The sequence below is a fragment of the Oncorhynchus nerka genome, linkage group LG22 (assembly GCF_034236695.1).
Source record: "Oncorhynchus nerka isolate Pitt River linkage group LG22, Oner_Uvic_2.0, whole genome shotgun sequence".
Lineage (NCBI taxonomy): Eukaryota > Metazoa > Chordata > Actinopteri > Salmoniformes > Salmonidae > Oncorhynchus > Oncorhynchus nerka.
In genome coordinates this window covers 37091585-37119151 of record NC_088417.1, presented here as the reverse complement: position 1 = coordinate 37119151, position 27567 = coordinate 37091585, and the positions used below count along the sequence as shown (strand labels likewise).

General features: G+C 43.8%; 1 protein-coding gene across 1 annotated transcript in view; it reads right to left on the bottom strand.

Annotated features, from left to right (window-relative positions):
• Positions 1–27567, bottom strand: part of LOC115105129 (phenylalanine--tRNA ligase, mitochondrial) — a 126063-nt gene that overhangs the window by 84769 nt on the left and 13727 nt on the right. Inside the window, exons 3-5 of the mRNA XM_029626771.2 lie at positions 2429–3094; positions 1976–2138; positions 1610–1741 (exon numbers count right to left, since the gene is read on the bottom strand). Of these exons, the coding sequence (XP_029482631.1) occupies positions 1610–1741; positions 1976–2138; positions 2429–3076 (943 nt within the window). The 5' untranslated portion in view covers positions 3077–3094. The remainder of the gene's footprint in view (positions 1–1609; positions 1742–1975; positions 2139–2428; positions 3095–27567) is intronic.

Sequence of the window (27567 nt, the reverse complement as noted above, 5' to 3'; positions counted from 1 at the left end):
TCACTTCACTTTACCTCGAACCTGTACCCCCGCACACTGACTCGGTACCCCCTGTATATAGCCTCGTTATTGTTATGTAATTGTGTTGCGTTAGTTTATTTGATAAATAATTTCTTAACACTTCTTGAACTGCACTGTTGGTTAAGGGCTTGTAAGTAAGCATTTCATGGTAAGGTCTACACTTGTTGTATTCGGCGCATGTGACAAATAAAGTTTGATTTGAATTCTAAATAAATCACAGACAGTGTCACCAGCAAAGCACCCCCACATCATCACAACTTCTCCTCCATGCTTCACGCTGGGAACTACACATGCAGAGATCATCCGCTCACCTACTCTGTGTCTCACAAAGTTGGAACCCAAAAACTCAAATTTGGACTCATCAGACCAAAGGACATATTTCCACCCGTCTAAAGTCCATTGCTCGTGTTTCTTGGCCCAAACAAGTCTCTTCTTCTTATTGGTGTTCTTTAGTATTGGTTTCTTGGCAGAAATTCGACCATGAAGGCCTGATTCACGCAGTCTCCTCTGAACAGCTGATGTGACTGTTACTTGGACTCATTGAGGCATTTATTTGGGCTGCAATTTCTGAGGCTGTAACTCTAATGACCTTATCCTTTGCAGCTGAGGTAACTCTGGGTCTTCCTTTCCTGTGGAGGTCCTCATGAGAGCCAGTTTCATCATAGGGCTTGATGGTTTTTGCGACTGCACTTGAAGAAATGTTCAAAGTTCTGGAAATGTTTCGGATTGACTGACCTTCATGTCTTGAAGTAATGATGGACTGTCGTTTCTCTTTGCTTATTTGAGCTGTTCTTGCTATAATATAGACTTGGTCTTTTACCAAATAGGGATATCTTCTGTATACCAACCCTACTTTGTCACAACACAACTGATTGGCAAAAATGCATTAAGAAGGACGGAAATTAAATAAATTAACTTTTGACAAGGCACACCTGTTCAGACCTGTTAATTGAAATGCATTCCAGGTGACTACCTCATCAAGCTGGTTGAGATAACATCATCAGGGCTACTTTGAAGAATCTACAATATATTTTGGTTTGTTGAACACTTTTTTGGTTACTACATGGTTCCATATGTGTTATTTCATAGTTTTGATGTCTTCACTATTATTCTACAATGTAGAAAATAGTAAAAAATAAAGAAAATGAGCAGGTATCCAAACTTTGACTAGTACTGTATGTAAATAAGGTATTTCTGTTTCTTATTTTCAATACATTTGCAAAAATGTCTAAAAACGTGTCTTTGCTTTGTCATTATGGTGTATTGGTGTAGATTGGTGAGGGAAAAATAACTATTTAATCCATTTTAGAATAAGGCTGTAACATAACAAAATGTGGAAAAAGGGAGAAGGGGTCTGAATACTTTCCGAATGCACTATATTTGTATGTGTGAGTGTATGCAAGCATACATTTGTATTTGCCCAAGTGTGTATGTCTATGAAAGTGCATTTTCTTGTGAAAGCATGTTTGTGTTCATGTATACAGTAAGTGCATGTGTGTTTGGGAAGAGTGAATGAGGGTGTGTCTGTGTTCATGCGTTTGTGTGTGAGTGTTTACGTGTGTGTGTGTCTGTCAACAGATGTGCTTACCAGAGTGCACCAGCTCCTGCTCCATTACTCCACAGCCCAACACCTCCAGCCAGTCCTCCTGGAAACGCACCTCCATCTCAAAGGAGGGATGGGTAAAGGGGAAGTAACACTCCACCCAGCGGATCTCCAGCTCTGGCACAGAGAAGAGAGGATCATGTGAGAAAGTATATGGAGGAGAAGAAAGGACAGGTTGAGACAAAAAGGCGAGGGACTGATCCCAAAAGTATCAAAAAAACGTCCTTTCTAGAGACCACTGGCATTAAAGGACTATGGGAGAATTTTAATTGCATTTCTTCTCTCTTTCTCAAGACCCATCGGAAGGTAAGATGTCCCTATCAACAAACTTGAACTTGGAATGTTGTTTACCTTCTCCAAACAGGTGTCTGACCATACGGTCGAGGGTCTGTTTCAGATCAAACTCCACAAGCTTAACCGCCTCCAGAGTGTGTGTCTCCTGCTTCTGAGGGGTCCGGTGCCCCCCGCTCTCAAAGAGAGACAGGTCCTCTCCACTCGACACCTTGGCAAACAACTTGGGGGTAAAAAGGTGAGTTACTGTGTGTGAATCTAAGATGACTTATCAATGTCTTTACAGCACTCAACACAGCATATTTAAAATCGATAAAACAGAAGATCTTGCCGCTGTGTAACAAGGGCCCACTGTAATCATCATACTTTGTGTGTCCTACTCTTTGACCTTGTTGTGACACTACAGAGAAGGCCTTGACCTTGTGGTTAGGAGCAGAAGCTAATCAATAACACTGGAGCTTCTCATGGCAGTGCTGAGTTTAGTACTTTAACTCCACAACCATTTATACTGACCTCGTGGTTGGAGAAGAGGCGTACCCCCTCCATCTGATGGAACACAGGGTAGTGGCTGGCGTCGATCTCGTCCCTTCGGTACACGTCACCCGCCAGCAGGAAGGCGTCCAGCCCCGAGCACACCAGCTCCCTCTGGTGGGCGGACGTGTGAGCTCGCAGCATGGTGCCCCGGTTGAGGTAGTAGTTGTCGCCTCGCTTCCGGCTGGGGTGGTCGGGCGGGATGAGCAGGCTGTCAAAGTTCTGCTCCGTCGTCACCACCGGACTGAGGTTGTCATGGACCGAGAAAAGCGGGTTGCCAGAGCGCATGATGTAGGCACGGTAGAAGTGGGCTTTGATTCGCTCTTTGATGAGCCAGATAGGATGGTGGGCTTGGTTGTGCAGGTTGAAGCCCACCTTGGCCAGGATCTTGCTGGTCACGTTGGTAAAGTCATCACGAGGGTAGGAGTAGCCCATAACTTTGACCGTTGTATCTTGGCCAACCAGGGGCTGAGAGGAGGGGACATCAGTGGTCAGGTGACAGGGGGAGGGGAAGGGTCTGGGGGCTGTGGTTGGCCTGCCATTGGCTGGGAGGCAGCAGAGCGGCCTATGATGTGCTAGGGGCTTGAGGATAGGGAGGAAGAGGGGAAGGATCCTGCAGTGCAGCCTCATGGTACCTGCTCCATGGACCTATAGAAGACAGGGACAAGTGTCAGTTCCGGCAGCCTTTCAATTCCATAGCAACAAAGTGACACAGGGACTCCAATTTCTCACTTTAAAATGTATGTCAAACAAAAACAAAATGGTTACTAAATTAAATAACCAAATGGTTACAAAGTAAAAATCCATGCACAATGACTACTTAACAATTTCCACAGAACATTTTACAAAAACATTACATGACAATATAATTGAAACACTTGAGTAAATGAAGGATACAAAGTATATTGAAAGCAGGCCTTTCCATACCGGTGTGGTTCCTGAGTTAATTAAACAATTAACAACCTATCATGCTATAGGGTCACGTATATAAATGCTGGGATGTACGTACATATCCCAACCAGAAGCCCTGGATTATAGGCAATATCCGCATCGAGCTAAAGGCTAGAGCTGACACTTTCAAGGAATGGGACACTAATCCGGACACTTATAAGAAGTCCCGCTATGCCCTCAAACGAACCATCAAACAGGTAAAGCGTCAATACAGGATTAAGATTGAATCCTACTACACCGGCTGACGCTCGTAGGATGTGGCAGGGCTTGCAAACTATTTCGGACTACAAAGGGAAACCCAGCCACGAGCTGCCCAGTGATGTGAGCCTACCAGATGAGCTAAATGCCTTTTATGCTCAATTCAAAGCAAGCAACATTAAAGCATGCATAAGAGCACCAGCTGTTCCGGGCAACTGTGTGATCACACTCTCCGTAGCTGATGTGAGCAAGACCTATAAAGCCGTGGTGCCAGATGGCATGCATGGACTAAGAGGTAAGTGTCTTCACTGACATTTTCAACCTCTCCCTGACCGTGTCTGTAATATCTACGTGTTTCAAACAGACCACCATAGTCCCTGTGCCAAAGAGTGAGAAGGTAACCTGCCTAAATGATTACTGCCCCGTAGCACTCATGTCGGTAGCCATAAAATGCATTGAAAGGCTGGTCATGGCTCACAACACCATTACGCTGGAAACCCTAGACCCACTCCAATTTGCATACCGCGCCAACAGATCCACAGATGACGCAATCTCAATCGCACTCCAAACTGCCCATTCCCACCAGGACAAAAGCAATACCTATGTGAGAATGCTGTTCATTGACTACACCTCAGCGTTCAACACCATAGTGCCCACAAAGCTCATCACTAAGCTAAGGACCCTGGGACTAAACACCTCCCTCTGCAACTGAATCTTGGACTTCCTGACGGGCCGCCCCCAAGTGGTAATACACCTGCCACGTTGATCCTCAACAATGTTGTTGGGGTGCGTAGTCCACTCCTGTACTCCCTGTTCACCCACGATTGCGTGGCAAAGCACGACTCCAAAACCATCATTAAGTTTGCAGATGAGATAACAGTGCTAGACCTGATCACCGACAACGATGAGAAAGCCTTTAGGGAGGAGGTCAGAGACCTGGCAGTGTGGTGTCAGGACAACACTCTCCCTCAATGTGAGCAAGACAATGGAGCTGATCGTGGACTATAGAAAAATATTTGACGGGCCTGTAGTTGAGCTGTGTCGAGACTCAAGTTCCTTCGTGTCCACATCACCAAACTATCATGGTCCAAACACACCAAGACAGTCGTGAAGAGTCCGCTCCATCATTCATTGAATCAGAAGGCTCATTCATCACAAAACCCAGAGATTTTGCCAACTACTTTAATAATTTTTTTTCATTGGCAAGATTAGCAAACTTCGGCATGACATGCCAGCAACAAACGTTGACACTACCCATCCAAGTATATCTCACCAAATTATGAAAAGACAAGCATTGTAATTTTGAATTCCGAAAACTAAGTGTGGAAGAGGTGAACAAATGATAGCTTTCTATCAACAATGACAAGCCACCGGGGTCTGAAAACTTGGATGGAAGATTACTGAAGATAATAGCAGACGATATTGCCACTCCTATTTGCCAAATCTTCAATTTAAGCCTACTCGAAAGTGTGTGCCCTCAGGCCTGGACAGAAGCAAAAGTTATTCCCCTACCTAAGGATAGTAAAGCCCCGTTTACTGGCTCAAATAGCCGACCAATCAGCCTGTTACCAACCCTTTGTAAACTTCAGGAAAAAATGGTGTTTGTCCAGATACAATGCTATTTTACAGTAAACAAATCAATAAGACTTTCAGCACGCCTATAGGGAAGGACATTCAACAAGCACAGCACTTACACAAATGACTGATTATTGGCTGAGAGAAATTGATGATAAAAATATTGCGGGGGCTGTTTTGTAATACTTCAGTGCGGCTTTTGACATTATCGATAATAGTCCACTACTGGAAAAACGGATGTGTTATGGCTTTACACCCCCTAATATATTGTGGATAATGAGTTACCTAACTAACAGAACACAGAGGGTGTTCATTAATGGAAGCCTCTCCAACAAAATCCAGGTAAGAATCAGGAATAACCCATTCAACTGTCAAGGCCCCTTACTTTTTTCAATCTTTACTAATGACATCCCACTGGCTTTGAGTAATGACTCAACACTATACACGTCAGCTACCACAGCGACTGAAATGACTGCAACACTTAACAAAGAGCTGCAGTTCGTTTCAGAATGGGTGGCAAGGAATAAGTTCATCTTTAATATTTAAAAACTAAAAGCATTGTATTTGGGAAAAAAATCTTTCACTAAACCCTAAACCTCAACTAAATACGATGTATTTCAATGTGGAAATTGAGCAAGTTGAGGAGACTAAACTGCTTGGAGTAGCCCTGGATTGTAAACTGTCATGGTCAAAACATATTGATACAACAGTAGCTAGGATGGGGAGAAGTCTGTCCATAATAAAGTGCTTGTCTGCATTCTTAACAGCACTATCAACAAGACAGGTCCTAAAGGCCTTAGTTATGTCACACCTGGACTACTGTTCAGTCATCTGGCACACAGTGGAGGAGAGATTGACTTCATCACTACTTGTATTTGTGAGAGGTAATGACATGTTCAATGCGCCAAGCTGTCTGTTTGAGTTACTAGCACACAGCTCGGACACCAATGCATATACCCCACAAGACATGCCACCAGAGGACTCTTCACAGTCCCCAAGTCCAGAACAGACTATGGGAGTAGTACTACATAGAGCCATGACTACATAGAACTCCATTCCACAGCAAGTAACTCATGCCAGCAGTAAAATTTGATTTAAAAAAACATATAAATAAACCTTATGGAACAGGGGGGGACTGTGAAGCAACACAAATATAGGCACAGACACATACAAAACGCATGATAACATAGACACTGTACGCACACACGCGTACACATGGATTGTGTGTTGTAGATATGTGGTAGTAGAGTAGGGGCCTGAGGGCACGCACTTAATATGTTATGAAATCTGTTGTGAATGTATTGTAACGTTTTTTTTATTTTTTAAATGTATAACTGCCTTAATGTTGCTGGACCCCAGGAAGAGTAGCTGCCGTCTTGGTAGCAGCTAATGGGGATCCATAATAAATACAAATACATCCCGCCAAGAGATCCAGACACTTGTAGAATGTATTCCATGGCGCATTGAAGCTGTTCTGGCTCGTGGTGGCCCACTGTCCTATTAAAGACACTTTATGTTGGTTTTTCCTTTATTATGGCAGCTACCTGTACATTTTAAAGTGAAAAAATCTGGTCACAGTGTTTGTGGATTTGACCTGTATCACAAATTTGTCTTGAAATTATAGTAGGGCAACGTCTAAAGAACATCTTGAAAATTTCTGCAATCCTTCAGTTGGTCTGATACAAAACCTACGCCCAACCATACTACAACTGAAAATGCCTAGAGGATTGAGAATTTAGTTTAAAAGGCCAAAGAAGAAGAAAAAAAGACGCTGGACAGAATGTATTCATGTGGGATTGGATTGGTGCTCAAATGAACTTTATGGCCTTCTACATTAAATACTGTCTCTGTGTTTGAGGTTACGTGAGGCAAACAAATTAAAGGCTGAACACCCTGGCAAGAGGCTAGATGTCGACACAATGCGACCTCATCTAAAATATACACGTCACGTAAAATTTATGAGCACAGCTATAATAATGAACTGCAGACAAGCAGTGATTTATATGAGAACAAATTCATTTAAAAATCAACCCTGTGTCACTCTTCCTTTCTCTTGCTCGTTCTTTCCCCTTGTGAACATTTGCCAGGCAGGTTTGCTTCAGCAGAGAAGACTGAATCGAAGCACCTGGGAGGATTGACTTGTATTTATTTCTGGGCTAACAGTGCAGCTCTATTGGCCCCGCTCAAATATTTGCCCCTTCCCAGCTATTTTTCATGAGCTGAGGAGAACTGAGTTTTTTCTTCCACCTCCCTCTCACTGGCACAATATGGTGAAATAGACACGCACGCACATACACTGAGACTAAGGACACACACACACACACACACACAATGAGAGACTAAGGACAAAGGATGTTGCATTGCAGGGCATTGCAGCAAAGTGGATTAAGGTTCTTAATCCGGAAAGCTTTTGACAGTTTAAGGCTTGTGTTTTACAAGTCTAAATCGTAGGTTATACAAGGTGAGTCCCACAAATGTGCATAATTCACTAGGTGTATGCAAGAACATACAAATAAACTCCATCAAAACACACACACACACAAAGTCTCAAATGGGGGCCCATGAAATAAATAATCTACTCGTCAGTCGGTCTCCCCTTCCTTTTGGTTAATGGTAGGGAGAGAATCGCCTCGTCCACACAACACATGACCTGCTTCTGATTCCAACCCCCACGTAGCACATCTACAAATCTAGTCAGTATTCAGCAGTGTCAGAGGGAGAGAGAGAGAGAGAGAGAGAGGGTGAGGAGGGAAGGAGTCAGTGTGTGTGAGAGACAGCGTGTCAATGTGTGTAGGGGGAAGGAGGGATGTGTGAGAAGGAAAAAGTGTGTTCGAGTGAAAGCGAGAGAGAGGAGAGCAGGGTAGCAGAAGAAAGTCCACAAACACTGCATAATTCATGGTGAGGGGCACCACTTGATTCACATCACATCTCCCTACAGAGCTTTGAATAAGACCTAAAATAGCTTAGTCCTAGAACCTCGCAGATCAAGCCTTAAATACACTAACTTTCTCATTGCAAGAATGAATTAAAAGGACTTTGCTGCTGCTTGTACAGTACGGTATATGTTACACACTGACAGGCTGAGTTCTGTGACAGCAATCAAAACAAAGTAAATAATCCTTTTTCCCCCTTTCTCATATATTTGTTTGATCGATGAGCATTTACTAAAAATGCTTGGTTTATGAATGCGTTGGGTGTCTATAGAATAGGTAGGTGTACATGCCAATAGGATGTTTTTGTGTGTGTACATACAGTACCTGTCAAAAGTTTAGACACACCTACTCATTCAAGGGTTTTTATTTTTACTATTTTCTACATTGTAGAATTATAGTGAAGAAATCAAAACTAAGAAATAGCACATACTGTATGGAATCGTGTAGTAACCAAAAAAAACAAGAAGTATATTTAAGATTCTTCAAAGTAGCCACCCTTTGTCTTGATGACGGCTTTGCACGCGTTTGGCATTCTCTCAACCAGCTTAATGAGATAATGACCTGGAATGCATTTCAATTAACAGGTGTGCCTTGTTAAAAGTTCATTTGTGGAATTTATTTCCTTCTTAACCTCTAGCGACGAGCAATCCCGTATCCGGGAGCGTAATCATAGCCTCGAGCTCATTACCATAACGCAACGTTTCCTATTCATGAAAATCGCAAATGAATTGAAATAAATATATTCAAACACAAGCTTAGCCTTTTGTTAACAACACTGTCATCTCAGATTTTCAAAATATGCTTTTCAACCAAAGCTACACAAGCATTTGTGTAAGAGTATTGATAGCCTAGCATAGCATTAAGCCTAGCATTCAGCAGGCAACATTTTCACAAAAACAAGAAAAGCATTCAAATAAAATAATTTACCTTTAAAGAACTTCGGATGTTTTCAATGACGAGACTCTTAGTTAGATAGCAAATGTTCATTTTTTCCCAAAAGATTATTTGTGTAGACAAAATAGCTCCGTTTTGTTCATCACGTTTGGATAAGAAAAAGACCGGAAAATGCAGTAACTTACGCCAAACTTTTTTCCAAATTAGCTCCATAATATCGACAGAAACATGGCAAATAATTGCAACGGAGGACACCAATCGACCACCTGGTAGATGTAGTCTCTTATGGTCAATCTTCCAATGATATGCCTACAAATACGTCACAATGCTGCAGACACCTTGGGGAAAACGTAGAAAACGTAAGCCGACTCCTAGCTCATTCACAGCCATAAGGAGTCATTGGCATGAGGCGGTTTCAAAAAATGCGGCACTTCCTGATTGGATTTTTAACTGGGTTTCGCCTGTAACATCAGTTCTGTGGCACTCACAGACAATATCTTTGCAGTTTTGGAAACGTCAGAGTGTTTTCTTTCCAAAGCTGTCAATTATATGCATAGTCGAGCATCTTTTCATGAAAAAAATAGCTTGTTTAAAACGGGAACGTTTTTCATCCAAAAATTAAAAGAGTGCCCCCTATATCGAAGAAGTTAATGCATTTGAGCCAACCAGTTCTGTTGTGACAAGGTAGGGTTGGTATACGGAAGATAGCCTTAACTGTTAAAAGACCAAGTCCATATTATGGAAAGAACAGCTCAAATAAGCAAAGAGAAACAACAGTCCATTACTACTTTAAGACATTCAGAGTCACCCGGGAAAATTAACAACTTTGAAAGTTTTTAAGTGCAGTTACAAAAACCATCAAGCGCTATGATGAAACTGGCTCTCATGAGGACAGGAAAGGAAAAGCCAGAATTACCTTTGCTGCAGAGGATAAGTTATTACTTTTCTATTAGACTAGGCTAAGTCAGTTCAGTCAGTTCAGAACAAATTCTTATTTACAATGATTGCATACCAAAAGGCCTCCTGCAGGGACGGGGGCTGGGATAAAAAAAAAACTCTGAAATTGAAGCCCAAATAAATGCTTCCCAGATTTCAAGTAACAGACACATCTCAACATCAACTGTTCAGAGAAGTGAAACAGGCCTTCATGGTCACATTTCTGCATAGAAACCACTACAAAAGGACACCAATAAGAAGAAGAGACTTGCTTGGGCCAAGAAACATGAGCAATGGACATTAGACCTGTGGAAATATGTCCTTTGGTCTGATGAGTCCAAATTTGAGATTTTTGGTTGCAACTGCCGTGTCTTTGTGAGACGCAGAATAGGTAAACGGATGATCTCTGCATGTGTAGTTCCCACTGTGAAGCATGGATGAGGAAGTGTGATGGTGTGGGGGTGCTTTGCCGGTGACTCTGTCAGTGATTTATTTAGAATTCAAGGCACAATTAATCAGCATGATTCCCTGGTCTGATGAAACCAAGATTGAACTATTTGGCCTGAATGCCAAGAGTCACGTCTGGAGGAAACCTGGCATCATCCAAACGGTGAAGCATGGTGGTGGCAGCCTCATGCTGTGGGGATGTTTTTCAGCGACAGGGACTGGGAGACTAGCCAGTATCGAGATAACGATGAATGGAGCAAAGTACAGAGAGATATTTGACGAAAACCTGCTCCAGAGCACTCAGGACCTCAGACTGGGGCGAAGGTTCCGCTTCCAACAGGACAATGACACTAAGCCCACAGCCAAGACAACGCAGGAGTGGATTCGGGACAAGTCTCTGAATGTCCTTGATGTATTTGATACCATTCCACTTATTCCGCTCCAGCAATTACCACAAGCTCGTACTCATCAATTAAGATGCCACCAACCTCCTGTGAATGGAGACTCTGTACTGTTTTTTAATCTTCTAGCCTCCCAAGTTTTAAAATACTTGTGGAGGAACAGGAAAACATGCAGCTGGAGAGAGCATTCTCAAGCTGAAGAGCCTATCGGACACAAAGCGAGCCTCCAGGAAACAGGCCACTGAAGGGGTTATGCAGAGTGTGCCCGCGATCCTTGAAGCCCTGCGCTGAGTAAAGCACCATAACCATACTACACCAAAAGACGACCTCTGAAGTCAATGACCTTCTCTAAAAAAATGACTACAATTGAGTTTACATTTATATTGGTGTTTTGGAACAGTTTACTAAAGAATACGTACATCCTTTCTAACTATCAATTCAATTGACACCTACATGACTGAGATTATACAGACACACACAGATGAGGCCTAAGACAAGTTGGAGAACACTGAGAAAGAGATGGGCTAACAAAATAAAGCAACAACTGAGTTTGCAGAGAGAGCGCGCAAGAGGAAGAGGTTTCATGACGGGGACGCAGAGGGCGACCCAATTCTGGAAAGCAGAAGGTGCTTTGAAGTTGAGCGTGAAAAACCCAGTAGCGTTGCAGTTCTTGTCACACTCAAACCGGTGCGCCTGGCACCTACTATGTACCATACCCTATTAAAAGGCTTTTAAATCTTTTGTGTTGCCTATTTACCCTCTGAATGGCACACATACACAATCCACGTCTTAATTGTCTCAAGACTTAAAAATCCTTATTGAACCGGTCTTCTACCCTTCATCTACGTGGATTTAAAAAGTAACATCAATAAGGGATCATAGCTTTCAACTGAATTCACCTGGGTCAGTTTGTCATGGAAAGAGCAGGTGTGGTTAATGTTTTGTATACTCTTACATACTTGATGTTTTTGTGAGGCAGTTTGAGATTCGATTTTCCGACTTCAGAGAAAATGGCACAACTGTTCTCTGTGCTCAACCCAAAGCGCTTTGAGCACCATGATGCAGAATGGAATATGCTTGAGCTTTCACATTTCCAAGCCAGAGGAAGTTGTGGATGCATTCCTCTCTTTCTGCACAATGTATTCAGAGTTAGCCACGGATCTCAACACTGATGCAGTCCTACCATTTCCTCACTGCTAACGACATGCACCGAGCATATCCAAATCTGACAATTCTCCATAGAAAATCGACCATTCCCGTCAGCAGTGCCAAGCAAAGTTTTAGCTGCCCGAAGCTCATCAAGAGCTATTTGTGTGCATGCATGATGAATGAGGGCAGATTTTCCAACCTCCCTTTGCTTTGTATTGAGCGGGAGACATTGACACAGTGGTTGGCAGGTTTGCCAGCATAAAGGAGGAGGATGATGTTCTAAAATGGGTACTTGATTTGTATATTCTTCACCTTTTGGGACTATTATTTTATTCTATGGAATGCATGATGGAATAAACAAATGGACTAGACTGCATCAAACGACAACATTGCTACATCGGCTGAGCAGAGACAACCTATTGAGTGAAACATCCTTTTTTATTGGTCTTTGGTTAATAAGATGAAAGCAGTCAAAATGTTATTACAGAACCTCTTGCTTATCACCTATCGGCAGAAATGTAGTATGATTCGTGGGCCGACTGGCAACCTATTCTCTTTTTTTGTGTGTCTTTCAAAACATGCATGATACACTATTTGTAAAAATGTCCAAAAACATAAGTCCACTTTGACATTATGGGGTCTCAATTTGATACATTTTAAATTCAGGCTGTCATGCAACAAAATATGGAAAAAGTCCAGGGGTGTGAATATTTTCTGAAGGCACTTCAGTTCTACTGATTTAATCAAAGTGTTGACAATGATGTCAACACTTTGCTTTATGTAAAGCAAAGGCCATGTTTAACACCTGGTTCATTGCAATTTTTAATTGTACCTTTATTTTACTAGGCAAGTCAGTTAAGAACAAATTCTTATTTTCAATAACGGCCTAGGAACAGTGGGTTAACTGCCTGTTCAGGGGCAGAACGACAGATTTGTACCTTGTCAGCTCGGGGATTCGAACTTGCAACCTTTCGGTTACTAGTCCAACGCTCTAACCACTAGGCTACCCTGCCGCCCCCAATAATACCTGTATTGCAGATAGCTAAATAATAAATAAAAAAGCCTCTTAAAAGGAAGCTTGATGTCAGCAGTTTCAAATTGAGTTTTTCCTAAAAGTAAAAAAAAATTCTAGCATTGTTTTTTCCTAATTGCTGGCTGAAAATACAATCTAGCAGTAGAGTGTATTAACGGCCATCAACAATACAGCTTGTTTGGAGGTGGGGGGGCTGGCAGGCTACATTTTCTATTTGGCTGGCCTATCCATGTGCTTGTGGAAAACACTGACGTGAGTGCACTTGCATCGAGTGTGTGTGTGAGGGTGCTTGCGTTGTATGTGTGTGTCAGGCATATAGGAGGAATTGTGCAGAGGTGGCAGAGGCTGAGCCCTGAATGAAGAGGCTCAAATTGATATGGCCTGTCCACACCAGCTACAGCAGCTAAATGTCTGCTCTAGAATCAACACTTAAATACACTAACCAGCTAGAGTTAGCAACTATCATCAGCAGACAACACTTGTACAGTTGAAGTCGTAAATGTACATACACTTAGGTCAACAAATTATAGTTTTGGCAAGTCGGTTAGGACATCTACTTTGTGAATGACAAGTCATTTTTTCCAACAATTGTTTACAGACAGATTATTTCACTGTATCACAATTCCAATGGGTCAGAAGTTTACATACACTAAGTTGACTGTGCCTTTAAACAGCTTGGAAAGTTCCTGAAAATGATGTCACGGCTTTATAAGCTTCTGATAGGCTAATTGACATCATTTGAGGTGTACCTGTGGATGTATTTCAAGGCCCACCTTCAAACTCAGTGCCTCTTTGCTTGACATCATGGGAAATCAAAAGAAATCAGCTAAGACCTTAGAAAAAAAATTATAGACCTCCACAAGTCTGGTTCATCCTTGGGAGCAATTTCCAAACGCCTGAAGGAACCACAGTCATCTGTACAAACAATAGTAAGCAAGTATAAACAACATGGGACCACACAGCAGTCATATCGCTCAGGAAGGAGACGCGTTCTGTCTCCTAGAGATGAATGTACATTGGTGCGAAAAGTGCAAATCAATCACAGAACAATAGCAAAGTGTGACCTTGTGAAGATGCTGGAGGAAACCGGTACAAAAGTATCTATAACCACAGTAAAACAAGTCCTAAATCGACATAACATGAAAGGCCGCTCAGCAAGGAAGAAGCCACTGCTCCAAAACCGCCATAAAAAAAGCCAGACTACAGTTTGCAACTGTAAATGGGGACAAAGATCATACTTTTTGGAGAAATGTCCTCTGGTCTGATGAAACAACAATAGTTGTTTGGCCATAATAACTGTTTGGTCACAATGACCATAATGTCATTTGGATGAGGAGTGATGGAAATGAGTAATCCTTCATCGATACAGTACACTGTACAATCTTTGTTATTATCTGATAAATTTTGACATCGTTATCATTAAGATTACCTATACATTAATTGGTATCATATAATGTATTATGATTACATTCAGAGTATTGCATCTTTAACATGGAATACAGTGGGCAGTCAGTGTGATATTTGAAGTAACAAGGTTCTATAAAAAGGTACAAAAAAATCTAATAATATGGTTGGTGAGCTTAAAGTCCTTCAGCAAGGAGGTGTCTGTTCAAGCCACAGCTCAGTGTGTGCGAGTTATAAAGTGTAAAGGTCACAAAGCTAAATGGTCCCAAAATTAACTCCCAAAGCCGCAACACCCACTCTTTCCCCACTGGCTAAAATTCCATCTCTTTTCCCACTGCACCTTGGCGCCTCCACTCTGGACCCCCCTATTTCTATGTGTGCCACTACCTCTTTTCAAACAGTCGCTCACACAAGCAGTCCATAACAACATCACAGCATCAGTAAGAAACTAGAACTTGGCTTAGTCGGTGGGAAAGTCGTTGTCCACTGCTCTTCCTTTAAAAGGGGGGTTCTACTAAATTATTTGAAATAGTTTTAATAACTTTATACCAAAGATCATCAAACATTATTTGATGAAAATTTTATTTGGCCTTACTGCTATTAGCCAATACAAACACATGGAATAATGACAGATCGTCCCCCAAAAACATCTAAAAGGAAGTTTGTTCTACAGTGCATTCAGAAAGTATTCAGCCCCCTTGACTTTTTCCACATTTTGTTATGTCTGGATGAAAGTCCCCCCCTCATCAATCAGCACACAATACCCCATAAAGACAAAACAAGTGCAGGTTATTAGACAAAAGGAAATATCACGTTTACTTAAGTATTCAGACCCGTTACTCAGTACTTTGTTGAAGCACATTTGGCAGCGATTACAGCCTCGAGTCTTCTTGGGTATGATGCAACAAGCTTGGCACACCTGTATTTGGGACATTTTTCACATTCTTCTCTGCATATCCTCTCAAGCTCTGTCAGGTTGGATGGGGAGCGTCGCTGCACAGCTATTTTCAGGTCTCTCCAGAGATGTTCAATCGGGTTCAAATCCTGGCTCTGGATGGGCAACTCAAGGTCATTCAGAGACTTGTCCCGAAGCCACTCTTGTGTTGTCTTGGCTGTGCGCTCCGGTTCGTTTTCCTGTTGGGAGGTGAAACTTCTGAGGTCCTGAGCGCTCTGGAGCAGGTTTTCATCAAAGATCTCTCTGTACTTTGCTCCATTCACATTTCCCTCGATCCTGACTAGTCTCCCAGTCCCTGCCGCTGAAAAGCAACCCTACAGCATGATGCTCCCACCAACATGCTTCACCGTAGGGATGGTGCCAGGTTTCCTCCAGATGTGATGCTTGGCATTCAGGCCAAAGAGTTCAACTTTGGTTTCATCAGACCAGACAATGTTGTTTCTCATAGTCAGAGTCCTTTAGGTGCCTTCTGGCATCTTGCCAATATCATAAATGCCTGATTGGTGGAGTGCTGCAGAGATGGTTGTTCTTCTGGAAGGTACTCCCATCTCAACAGAGGAACTCTGGAACTCTGTCAGAGTGACCATCGGGTTCTTGGTCACCTCCCTGCCCAAGGCTCTTCTCTCCCGATTGCTCAGTTTGGCCATACGGCCAGCTCTAGAAAGAGCATTGGTGGATCCAAACCTCTTCGATTTCAGAATGATCGAGGCCTCTGCGTTGTTGGGGACCTTCAATGCATCAGAAATGTTTTGGAACCCTTCCCCAGATCTGTGCCTCGAAACAATCCTGTCTCTGAGCTCTACGGACAATTCCTTCAACCTCATGCCTTGGTTTTTGCTTTGACATGCACTGTCAACTGTGGGACCTTATATAAACAGGTGTGTGCCTTTCCAAATCATGTCCAATCAATTTAATTTACCACAGATGGACTCCAATCAAGTTGTAGAAACATCAAGGAGGATCCATGGAAACAGGATGCACCAGAGGTCAATTTCAAGTCTCATAGCAAAGGGTCTGAATACTTATGTAAAGAATGTATTTGTTAAAAAAAAAAAAATGTATAAAACCCTTTGTTCACTTTGTCATTATGGTGTATTGAGTGATTGATGAGATAGAAAACAAATGTAATCCATTTTGAGGCTGTAATGTAACAAAATATGGAAACAGGGAAGGGGTCTGAATACATTGTATATCTGAGAATTATAAGAAAGTTCAGGAAACATGTTAAATACCTGCAAATAAAATAATATTATCTTATTTTTTGTCACTAAATAGTCTCCATTTATAATTCCATACATTTGTGGAACTGGTACCAGGGGACCTTCAGACAAGTCTTGAGGCCTGTGGGAATCCTAGAGCAAAACAGACCTGTACATATTCAGACGCTAAAGACAGAAGTCAGATCAGCTGTACGGGCTTCAGATGAGACCCAAGATGCTTGTGGGGGCAAAACTGAGAAAATCATTGTGTTCGTCAGAGACACCTTTCCATAGAGGGGTCATAAAAGTTTAGACGTTACAGATGATTTTGTGAGATGACCGAGGTTAGGGATGTCTCATGGTCAGACAAACACCACTTTAGCTCTGTCACCTTTCACTGTAGAGGCGGAATTGTGACATTGGCAGATGTGGTGAATTGAGACGCATCCAATGCAAAAACAGATATCTCTAGCTTAAAAGAACAGATTTAAAAATATATATATATTATGCTAATTTGATTTATGTGGGGGAACAGACGTCGACACTGTGGAGATATTATTAAGGCCCATGGTGCGTGGGGAAACACTGGAACTCAAAGCCCTTTTACTCCACTTGGCAGAAGGACACACTGCTGGCAGTCCCTTAATTGATGCCTTGGTTTAGAGAATCGAGCTGCGCTTTCCCACATCATCGCAGAGGGAGGCTCTCGCAATCTCTCTCTCTCCATATGTCTGCTGAGAAAAATAACTGCGGGCAGACTCATTCAGGTGTGCAGCCACTACCAGTCACCTGACTTGATTAGTGTAGTGCCAACAACGCAGCCACTGCCAGCTAGCCTACAAAGTCAACAACGCAGCCACTGCCAGCTAGCCTACTTCAGCAGTACTGTATCATTTTAATCATTTTAGTCAATAAGATTCTTGCTACGTAAGCTTAACTTTCTGAACATTCGAGACGTGTAGTCCACTTGTCATTCCAATCTCCTTTGCATTAGCGTAGCCTCTTCTGTAGCCTGTCAACTATGTGTCTGTCTATCCCTGTTCTCTCCTCTCTGCACAGACCATACAAACGCTCCACACCACGTGGCCGCGGCCACCCTAATCTGGTGGTCCCAGCGCGCACGACCCACGTGGAGTTCCAGGTCTCCGGTAGCCTCTGGAACTGCCGATCTGCGGCCAACAAGGCAGAGTTCATCTCAGCCTATGCCTCCCTCCAGTCCCTCGACTTCTTGGCACTGACGGAAACATGGATCACCACAGATAACACTGCTACTCCTACTGCTCTCTCTTCGTCCGCCCACGTGTTCTCGCACACCCCGAGAGCTTCTGGTCAGCGGGGTGGTGGCACCGGGATCCTCATCTCTCCCAAGTGGTCATTCTCTCTTTCTCCCCTTACCCATCTGTCTATCGCCTCCTTTGAATTCCATGCTGTCACAGTTACCAGCCCTTTCAAGCTTAACATCCTTATCATTTATCGCCCTCCAGGTTCCCTCGGAGAGTTCATCAATGAGCTTGATGCCTTGATAAGCTCCTTTCCTGAGGACGGCTCACCTCTCACAGTTCTGGGCGACTTTAACCTCCCCACGTCTACCTTTGACTCATTCCTCTCTGCCTCCTTCTTTCCACTCATCTCCTCTCCTCTTTTGACCTCACCCTCTCACCTTCCCCCCCTACTCACAAGGCAGGCAATACGCTCGACCTCATCTTTACTAGATGCTGTTCTTCCACTAACCTCACTGCAACTCCCCTCCAAGTCTCCGACCACTACCTTGTATCCTTTTCCCTCTCGCTCTCATCCAACACTTCCCACACTGCCCCTACTCGGATGGTATCGCGCCGTCCCAACCTTCGCTCTCTCTCCCCCGCTACTCTCTCCTCTTCCATCCTATCATCTCTTCCCTCTGCTCAAACCTTCTCCAACCTATCTCCTGATTCTGCCTCCTCAACCCTCCTCTCCTCCCTTTCTGCATCCTTTGACTCTCTATGTCCCCTATCCTCCAGGCCGGCTCGGTCCTCCCTCCCGCTCCGTGGCTCGACGACTCATTGCGAGCTCACAGAACAGGGCTCCGGGCAGCCGAGCGGAAATGTAGGAAAACTCGCCTCCCTGCGGACCTGGCATCCTTTCACTCCCTCCTCTCTACATTTTCCTCTTCTGTCTCTGCTGCTAAAGCCACTTTCTACCACTCTAAATTCCAAGCATCTGCCTCTAAACCTAGGAAGCTCTTTCCCACCTTCTCCTCCCTCCTGAATCCTCCTCCCCCCCTCCTCCCTCTCTGCAGATGACTTCGTCAACCATTTTGAAAAGAAGGTCGACGACATCCGATCCTCGTTTGCTAAGTCAAACGACACCGCTGGTTCTGCTCACACTGCCCTACCCTGTGCTCTGACCTCTTTCTCCCCTCTCTCTCCAGATGAAATCTCGCGTCTTGTGACGGCCGGCCGCCCAACAACCTGCCCGCTTGACCCTATCCCCTCCTCTCTTCTCCAGACCATTTCCGGAGACCTTCTCCCTTACCTCACCTCGCTCATCAACTCATCCCTGACCGCTGGCTACGTCCCTTCCGTCTTCAAGAGAGCGAGAGTTGCACCCCTTCTGAAAAAACCTACACTCGATCCCTCCGATGTCAACAACTACAGACCAGTATCCCTTCTTTCTTTTCTCTCCAAAACTCTTGAACGTGCCGTCCTTGGCCAGCTCTCCCGCTATCTCTCTCAGAATGACCTTCTTGATCCAAATCAGTCAGGTTTCAAGACTAGTCATTCAACTGAGACTGCTCTTCTCTGTATCACGGAGGCGCTCCGCACTGCTAAAGCTAACTCTCTCTCCTCTGCTCTCATCCTTCTAGACCTATCGGCTGCCTTCGATACTGTGAACCATCAGATCCTCCTCTCCACCCTCTCCGAGTTGGGCATCTCCGGCGCGGCCCACGCTTGGATTGCGTCCTACCTGACAGGTCGCTCCTACCAGGTGGCGTGGCGAGAATCTGTCTCCTCACCACGAGCTCTCACTACTGGCGTCCCCCAGGGCTCTGTTCTAGGCCCTCTCCTATTCTCGCTATACACCAAGTCACTTGGCTCTGTCATAACCTCACATGGTCTCTCCTATCACTGCTATGCAGACGACACACAATTAATCTTCTCCTTTCCCCTTCTGATGACCAGGTGGCGAATCGCATCTCTGCATGTCTGGCAGACATATCAGTGTGGATGACGGATCACCACCTCAAGCTGAACCTCGGCAAGACGGAGCTGCTCTTCCTCCCGGGAAGGACTGCCCGTTCCATGATCTCGCCATCACGGTTGACAACTCCATTGTGTCCTCCTCCCAGAGCGCTAAGAACCTTGGCGTGATCCTGGACAACACCCTGTCGTTCTCAACTAACATCAAGGCGGTGGCCCGTTCCTGTAGGTTCATGCTCTACAACATCCGCAGAGTACGACCCTGCCTCACACAGGAAGCGGCGCAGGTCCTAATCCAGGCACTTGTCATCTCCCGTCTGGATTACTGCAACTCGCTGTTGGCTGGGCTCCCTGCCTGTGCCATTAAACCCCTACAACTCATCCAGAACGCCGCAGCCCGTCTGGTGTTCAACCTTCCCAAGTTCTCTCACGTCACCCCGCTCCTCCGCTCTCTCCACTGGCTTCCAGTTGAAGCTCGCATCCGCTACAAGACCATGGTGCTTGCCTACGGAGCTGTGAGGGGAACGGCACCTCAGTACCTCCAGGCTCTGATCAGGCCCTACACCCAAACAAGGGCACTGCGTTCATCCACCTCTGGCCTGCTTGCCTCCCTACCACTGAGGAAGTACAGTTCCCGCGCAGCCCAGTCAAAACTGTTCGCTGCTCTGGCCCCCCAATGGTGGAACAAACTCCCTCACGACGCCAGGACAGCGGAGTCAATCACCACCTTCCGGAGACACCTGAAACCCCACCTCTTTCAGGAATACCTAGGATAGGATAAAGTAATCCTTCTCACCCCCCCCCCTTACTAGATTTAGATGCACTATTGTAAAGTGGCTGTTCCACTGGATGACTTAAGGTGAACGCACCAATTTTTAAGTCGCTCTGGATAAGAGCGTCTGCTAAATGACTTAAATGTAAATGTAAATATAAATAGGATGGAGATCAAAGGAGGTGGTGTTGATGGTGACGACAGCGATGAAGGTTATGATGATGATGATGATGGTTATGAAGACGACAATGGAATCTACGATGATGAGGAATATCCGATGACAAAGCTGACAATGATTGCGTGAACCCCAGACAGACAGGAAACCAGACAACGTCTGTGGGGGTGTTCTCATCCCTCCCTTCAGCGAGTTGGGGGATTAGGGAGATTTCGGCCGACACAGATTCAGTCTAATCATAATGACAATGGTGACTTAAAAAAAAAAAAAGCAGTAGAAATACCAGTAGCAATGTCAACGATGCGGCAGAAGCCATGAAGAGGAAAAATAAAGAGGATGTTCAGATGACGGGATGACCTAAGTCACGTCCTCTGAACCTTCCCGTAGGCAACTCTTTACAACCACTCATCATCTCCTTGATGGTAGAGAGACTGACGTAATCAATCATCTTGTCATCAGGCATCAAGTGCTACGAAGGGGAGAATTAGAGGGAAGCAGGGAGGGAGAATGCAAACTGAAAAGGAGATGTAAAGAATAAAAAGGATAAATGAGAACATGACAGGTAGAGAATTGGGTAAGTGAGAGAGATGGTCTGAAAGATGGACGACAGAGCGAACAGAGTAATACGAGAAAGGAGAGGGGGATGAGAAAAGCGCATCATGTGAAATGGAAACGTTTTGATACAGAGAAAGCAGGATACGGGACTAGAAGAGAGAAAGTCAGAGAGAGAGAGGGAAGAACAAGAGAGAATAATGAAGAGGAGACAGAACGATATAAAGAGGGAGAGAAAATAAAAGAGAAATATATATATTGTTTTTAATCACTCACAGAGGGAAGGTACAGAGAAAAAGCACCAGAGAGGAGAGAGATAGATGTGGTATTTATCGGCTGGCTGCATGCTCTCGTTTACACCCCGGCGCGCCACGGTAAGGCATGTGGGGGCACGCGGATGTGGCTTGTGACTGCAAGAGTAATTGATGGCGAGAATTACGTCGGCCTTTCCTGTGGATGTCTGCTCAATGAGCGGGACCCTGCCGCGGACCCAGCGGAGTCATGTTTCACACCAGCTCTCAGGCCCGGACAGCTATGCGGCTGCTGAAGCACCTACTCCATCACTCGGCACTAGCTGGCGAAAACACAACCGCCAGTGAGGAACCAAACTGTATGAAAGTAGTGCCAAAGCATGTCACTATAATTACAACCGGAGAAGAAGACTGATAAAATAGATCTTCCTAATCAATACAGAAGAGCAATGAGCACTTAACATTCCCACCCAATTAGTTATTAATGTACTGGTTCGGGATGAGATGTTCTGGTTAGGGATGTGATTGGAAAACTACACAGTACAGACTGATCCACTCCACTCCAATATTAGTCCATCACGGCCCGTATGTCTAAAGGATCTTACAATATTATTATGTCTTAAATAAATCGAAAAGTAATCATATGCTTAACAGTGCTGGGAGTCATTTTTAGCAACATGGTTACTTCATTGCTAGGAAATCAAATCTGCTTCATGCATACAATTGATTACTTTGACCACTGAGGTGCCGGCAGGGTAGTCATTCCTTGTAATACAAGGCTTTGATGCCGCTTCAAATCTTGGAGACATTTGGCAAATGTGTTCAGAATATTTATGTTCAGAATGTCCTAGTGGGAGCGTGGTATCACATCTAGGGCTGGAAGGGTATCAGGGCAGTAGTTTACAAGTTGGTTGTGTTCTTTGATTAAGGTGAAGGTCTTCCAACTGTGCTGTAATTTGTTTACACTGGTATGGAGTGCTTGAAGCGTCGCTTCTCCAGATAGTCTATTTTAGCCTGACAAGGCTGGCATGGTCGCTGCACCATACGTCTGTTCCCATGGCTGCTTGGCTAACGCACAAGCATTTGGCTTGGCACAGACGTGGCAGAGTAGGCCTGCAGGGAACTAAAAACGGAAAGAGCCAACATGGGTGCAGGAAACACAGATAGGACTTGGTAACACTTTATCTTAAAGCCCAATTCAAGCTGGTACTAACATAATATTAACTACGAAACCGGCCTGTATTAGCACAGGGTGCCAAAAGACCGCTCAAAGACTAACCTAACGTAGCAGGCGTAAAAGAAAACGCCTGAGCGGAGTTCCCACATCAGGTTTTCAATGGAAAAAGAAGCTAGGTTGAATTTGTTGTATCCCTGAAAAGCCGGATGCATCCGGTTGTTGGCAAATCCACTAAGGGTGCTCAAAGACTAACACATTTGGTAACTAAAGGTGACTCTCTCTGACAGGTCTCTTATTCCTTCTTTGAACATACAGTATCTTATCAGTATTTCATTTCATGATTTGGGGCAATGCTGAGGGGATGGATAAACATCTGAACCACTAGAATTAGAACTACAATCCAGCACACTAGGTCCTGCCACGTACAGCTATCAGATCAAGAATTTATACTGAACAAAAATATTAAGAAACGCAGCATGTAAAAAGTATTGGTCCCATGTTGAGATGAAATAAAAAAAATCATATCAAGAAGCTGATTAAACAGCATTATTATTACACGGGTGCACCTTGTTCTGGGGACAATAAAAAGCCACTCTAAAATGTGCAGTCTTGTCACACAACAACAATGCTACAGACGTCTTGAGGGAGTGTGCAATTGGCATGCTGATTGCAGGAATGTCAACCAGAGCTGTTGCCAGAGAATTGAATGTTCATTTCTCTCCGACGTCATTTTGGAGAATTTGGAAGTACGTCCAACCGGCCTCACAACCGCAGAGTTTGACAAACTCTAAGCAAAGGAGATGTCTCGCGCTGCATGAGGAATATGATGGTCACTCCAGATACTGACTGGTTTTCTGATCCACACCCCTACTTTTTTTTTTTAAAGGTATCTGTGACCAACAGATGCATATGTGTATTCCCAGTCATGTAAAATTCATAGATTAGGGCCTAATGAATCAATATTAATTGACTGATTTCCTTATATGAACTGTAACGAAGTAAAATCTTTTAAAATTGTTGCATGTTGCGTTTATATTTTTGTTCAGTGTAGATCGGAAACAACGGAGGTCAAAATTACATTGCACAAAATGTAACGTCGTAAACAAAATCAAGTGCAAAGGCGATCCAATCAATTATGTGGTTCAGAGACTCGCTGGCACCTCGTAGTATTTGGAGGTTGGATTTCACCCTATAAAACTGGTACTCGGGAGACAGTGGCTATAAATCAGCAGCTGCAGTCCGTAGGGGTGGCAAACCATGGCATCATGCCATCCGCCGAGGGCCATGACAGGAATGAATAAGAGACAAAACACCACCCAAGGTCAATGAGGTAATAACTTGTCAATGAGACCATGGCACAGAATGACATGCGTCAAAAACCTGCTGCCCTTCGAAGTCGCTGATGTTGAAAGAGACATTATACATGGAAAGTGTTTGATATTACAAAAGAAGTCGCACATAACTCAATGCTAGCTGCTAAAAATATCAATGTAGTCAATGGTGGCATGGTGAGACACAGTGACAGAGTCTTCACACTAGTATTTAGCTTACCTTACAAAAAAAATCAGTCTTTTGGTATGGGTTTCATTAGTCCATTGTTGATATAGTCCCAAAATATTTTGCATGTCAGCAATCAAGTTTAAGAGATATAGCTTTCAAAATACTGAAAAAAAAAAAATACCAAAAGATCATTTTTGGGTGGAGTGTTCCTTTACCCTCAGCTAAATCCCTTTCTTACCTAGTACTGTTGCCACTACTACACTATTTTGACTTCAAGTAAGAGTCAGAAGTAACAGAGAAGCACTGCTTCATCCCAACTCAGGTGGCATGTTGGTCGAGCGGGTTAGCCTTAAGCGGCTTTGGGAAAGCAAGAGCAAACTGCCCCATGGTTAATGCCTCCTCACTGCACACACAGTGGGACCGTGGTAGACTGATGAGCTGGCCATTGATACAGGCAACCGAGAGTCGAGGAGCCCTCATAGCGTCCGGGGAGTTCACGCCTGGGCACTAGGCCAGGGCATGCAGCCCTTGGGTCGGGCCAGTAACTGGTGGTACCTACCCCCCCCCCCACGCAGACCTTGTACCACCAGACTGGAAGGGATATCTCCACTCCGATCTCTCACTCACGCACGCATGGATGGCGCTCCACCCATGCCATGGCGAGAACACTGCTTCCTGTGCACAATTGGCCCTGCGTCGTCCGCGTTAGGATTTGGCCATGGTAGGCCATCTTCGTAAATAAGAGAATGGTCCTTAACTGACTTGCCGAGTTAAATAAAGGGAGTTCAATGTCACTGTTTCTACGACCTTAACGCAAAGAGAACAAAGCGTGTTTTGACTCATGATATTAGATGAAACCTGCAATACCAGGGATAAAAATGCAATAAAAATGTCTTTCCCCTGGAGAAGCGCAGCACACAGCAATTGTCTGAAGCCAGAGTGGGAGTTGTGAGCGACGACAGCACAAACAAGGTGCATTTTTACGGGTGGCTGAGAAATGTATGGAGGCTGGACTCTTCACTCCCACCACATACATTCAACCCCACACCATCAAAGCCAGTATCTATCCCACTGGCCCTTGGGGGGCCAAACGTGTTCTATTTGCATTGTCTCTATTTGTCCAGTCTCCATCAACCAGCAGATCTGATGAAATAACCTCTAACATAATGTTAACACAACTGCCACAAAACAATTATCCAGTATGCTTACTACACACTTTCCATATGTGTGGTTCATATATGCAAAGTGCTGTGGAGCCTTTATAAGTGATGGACATTGAATGGTGGTGAGCAAGGTGAGGCCATGTTGCTCTAAGGTGATTGTGTACTGTAGTGGGAATAGAGATTACATTTCTCCGGAGCGTGTCATTGTGGAAGGAAATAGACTAGACTTCTTCCCCAAGACTGCATGTCAGGGTTGACAGAGGCGAACACAACTTGATTCCTCTTGGGACAAAACAAGTGAATTTAAAAAGGGCTGATTCACAAGGCGGTAGGCAGCTCTCCTTTTGAGAAGTCATTTGAGACTCTGCAGGCAGGGTTGGTTTGTAGTCTTGCTGCTCAGGGACTATTCCAAGATTCTCAGCTCATTCAACTATGTCACGTACAAGATCAAAGTGTCAGATAGTTGGTATTGAGGGTCCTCTGCAGTTTTTTTGTGTGTTATTTCTATATAGAAACACACAAGCATAAGACAGCGCCTAGGCATTTGTTTTTGAATGGAAGTTGTGAATTCAGGCGAAATTCTACTCTTAAGGGATACGGAGTAGGGAGGGCGTCCAATCAAAAAACCTATATGTTAACCAATGGGTAAAGTGAATTGTGTAGATAATCCTCTAAGAAAACCAATGGTCCAAACCTCATGTCTAGATCATTAAAAAAAATCATAAGAAAAAAGTTATTGGAGTTTTTAACCCTTGTAGGATGGCCAAAATTACAGTGACTCAATAAATGGCCAGAGAAAAGAAGTGGTACAAAATAAGGAAAAATAAGGAACATTGCACAGCATCACGTCAGCTATGCTGGATAATGTGCGCTTATAAATGCTACCTGACGGGCTCACTTTCCCGCTGATCTCATCTTTCATCCCCAAAGCGCATTTTCACCCACTCTGAGCAGAGTTGCTGGACACCCTATACTGAGCAATCAATTCAATCGAGCACTAATTTCAGTATTTAAATGTGGGTACAGTATCTTTTGGGGTACATTTCCAAATCCTTGCCTGGGAAGCTGACTGAGAAAAAACACACCGGTTGTGCCATCTGTGAAATACACTGAAGGGTTGCATAGACAGAGGGAACACTAAAATAGCAGAAACAGTGAGGGAGCTGAAGACCACCTGTGTTGGTGGAAGTGCGTGGGGTGTACGAATACTAGCAAGGACCAGGGTTGGAGGTGTGCAATAACCTTTCAGTGTCAGCATCCAGATGCAGGCGTCAGTGAATTGACGTGTCTGTGATGCCCAAGCCTACACGCCCGCACGTTAATTCACTGACACCCGCATCTGCATGCTGTCACTGAAAGGTTGTAGCACACCGCCAACCCTAGAAATTTGAATTGATCACTGGTGAGAAAACATACTGCTTTCTGTTCAGAAATTAATGCTGCGGGGGATCAAAAAGAGTGGAACAGACCACCATTGCAAAGAAGGTTGGTATTACAAAGTTTAGGGCTTGGGCAAGTTCAGGCACGCCCCACAAGGAGACAGGATATATTGAACTGCCCATTCATCACAGTGCATTGTCTTCAGCTACTGTCATGCAGTAAGATGGTGCGTGTGTGTACAACCCTGCACAAGTTCTAGAGTGAGGCTTTTCATGAGAACCCATCTGTCAATGGTCATGCTTGGGCTTTTTGTTTACTCATTTGGTCCCATTGCAAAAGACAGTTGCAGCCAAATATATTGCACTTTTCTTATTATAATTCTTCTAAAATAAGATGAAATTGAAAGAAATAAACTTTTGGTCTCCGTCCCAAGTACTAGCTCTGGGGTGCCAATAAATTTGTCCATGCCATGTTTTTTTTCTAAATAAAAAATGGTAAACTTAAGTTTACAAAAATGTTAATTGAATCTGCAATGTTGAAAAATCCTATAACAAAGGTGGAGAATAAAAAAAAAATTCAATTTCAACTTATTTCAGAAGAAATAGGGAATTATTTAAGGAAAGTGCAAGGGCGCCAATATATTTGTCCGCAACTGTGTACGGAACATACTAGTGGTGGGAAAAGTACCCAATTGTCATACTTGAGTAAAAGTGAAGATACCTTAATAGACAATGACTCAAGTAAAAGTGAAAGTCACCCAGTAAAATACTACTTGAGTAAAAGTCTATAAGTATTTGGTTTAAATATACTTAAGTATCAAAAGTAAATGTAATTGCTAAAATAAAATTATGTATCAGAAGTAAAAGTACAAGTAAACATCATTTCAAATTCCTTATA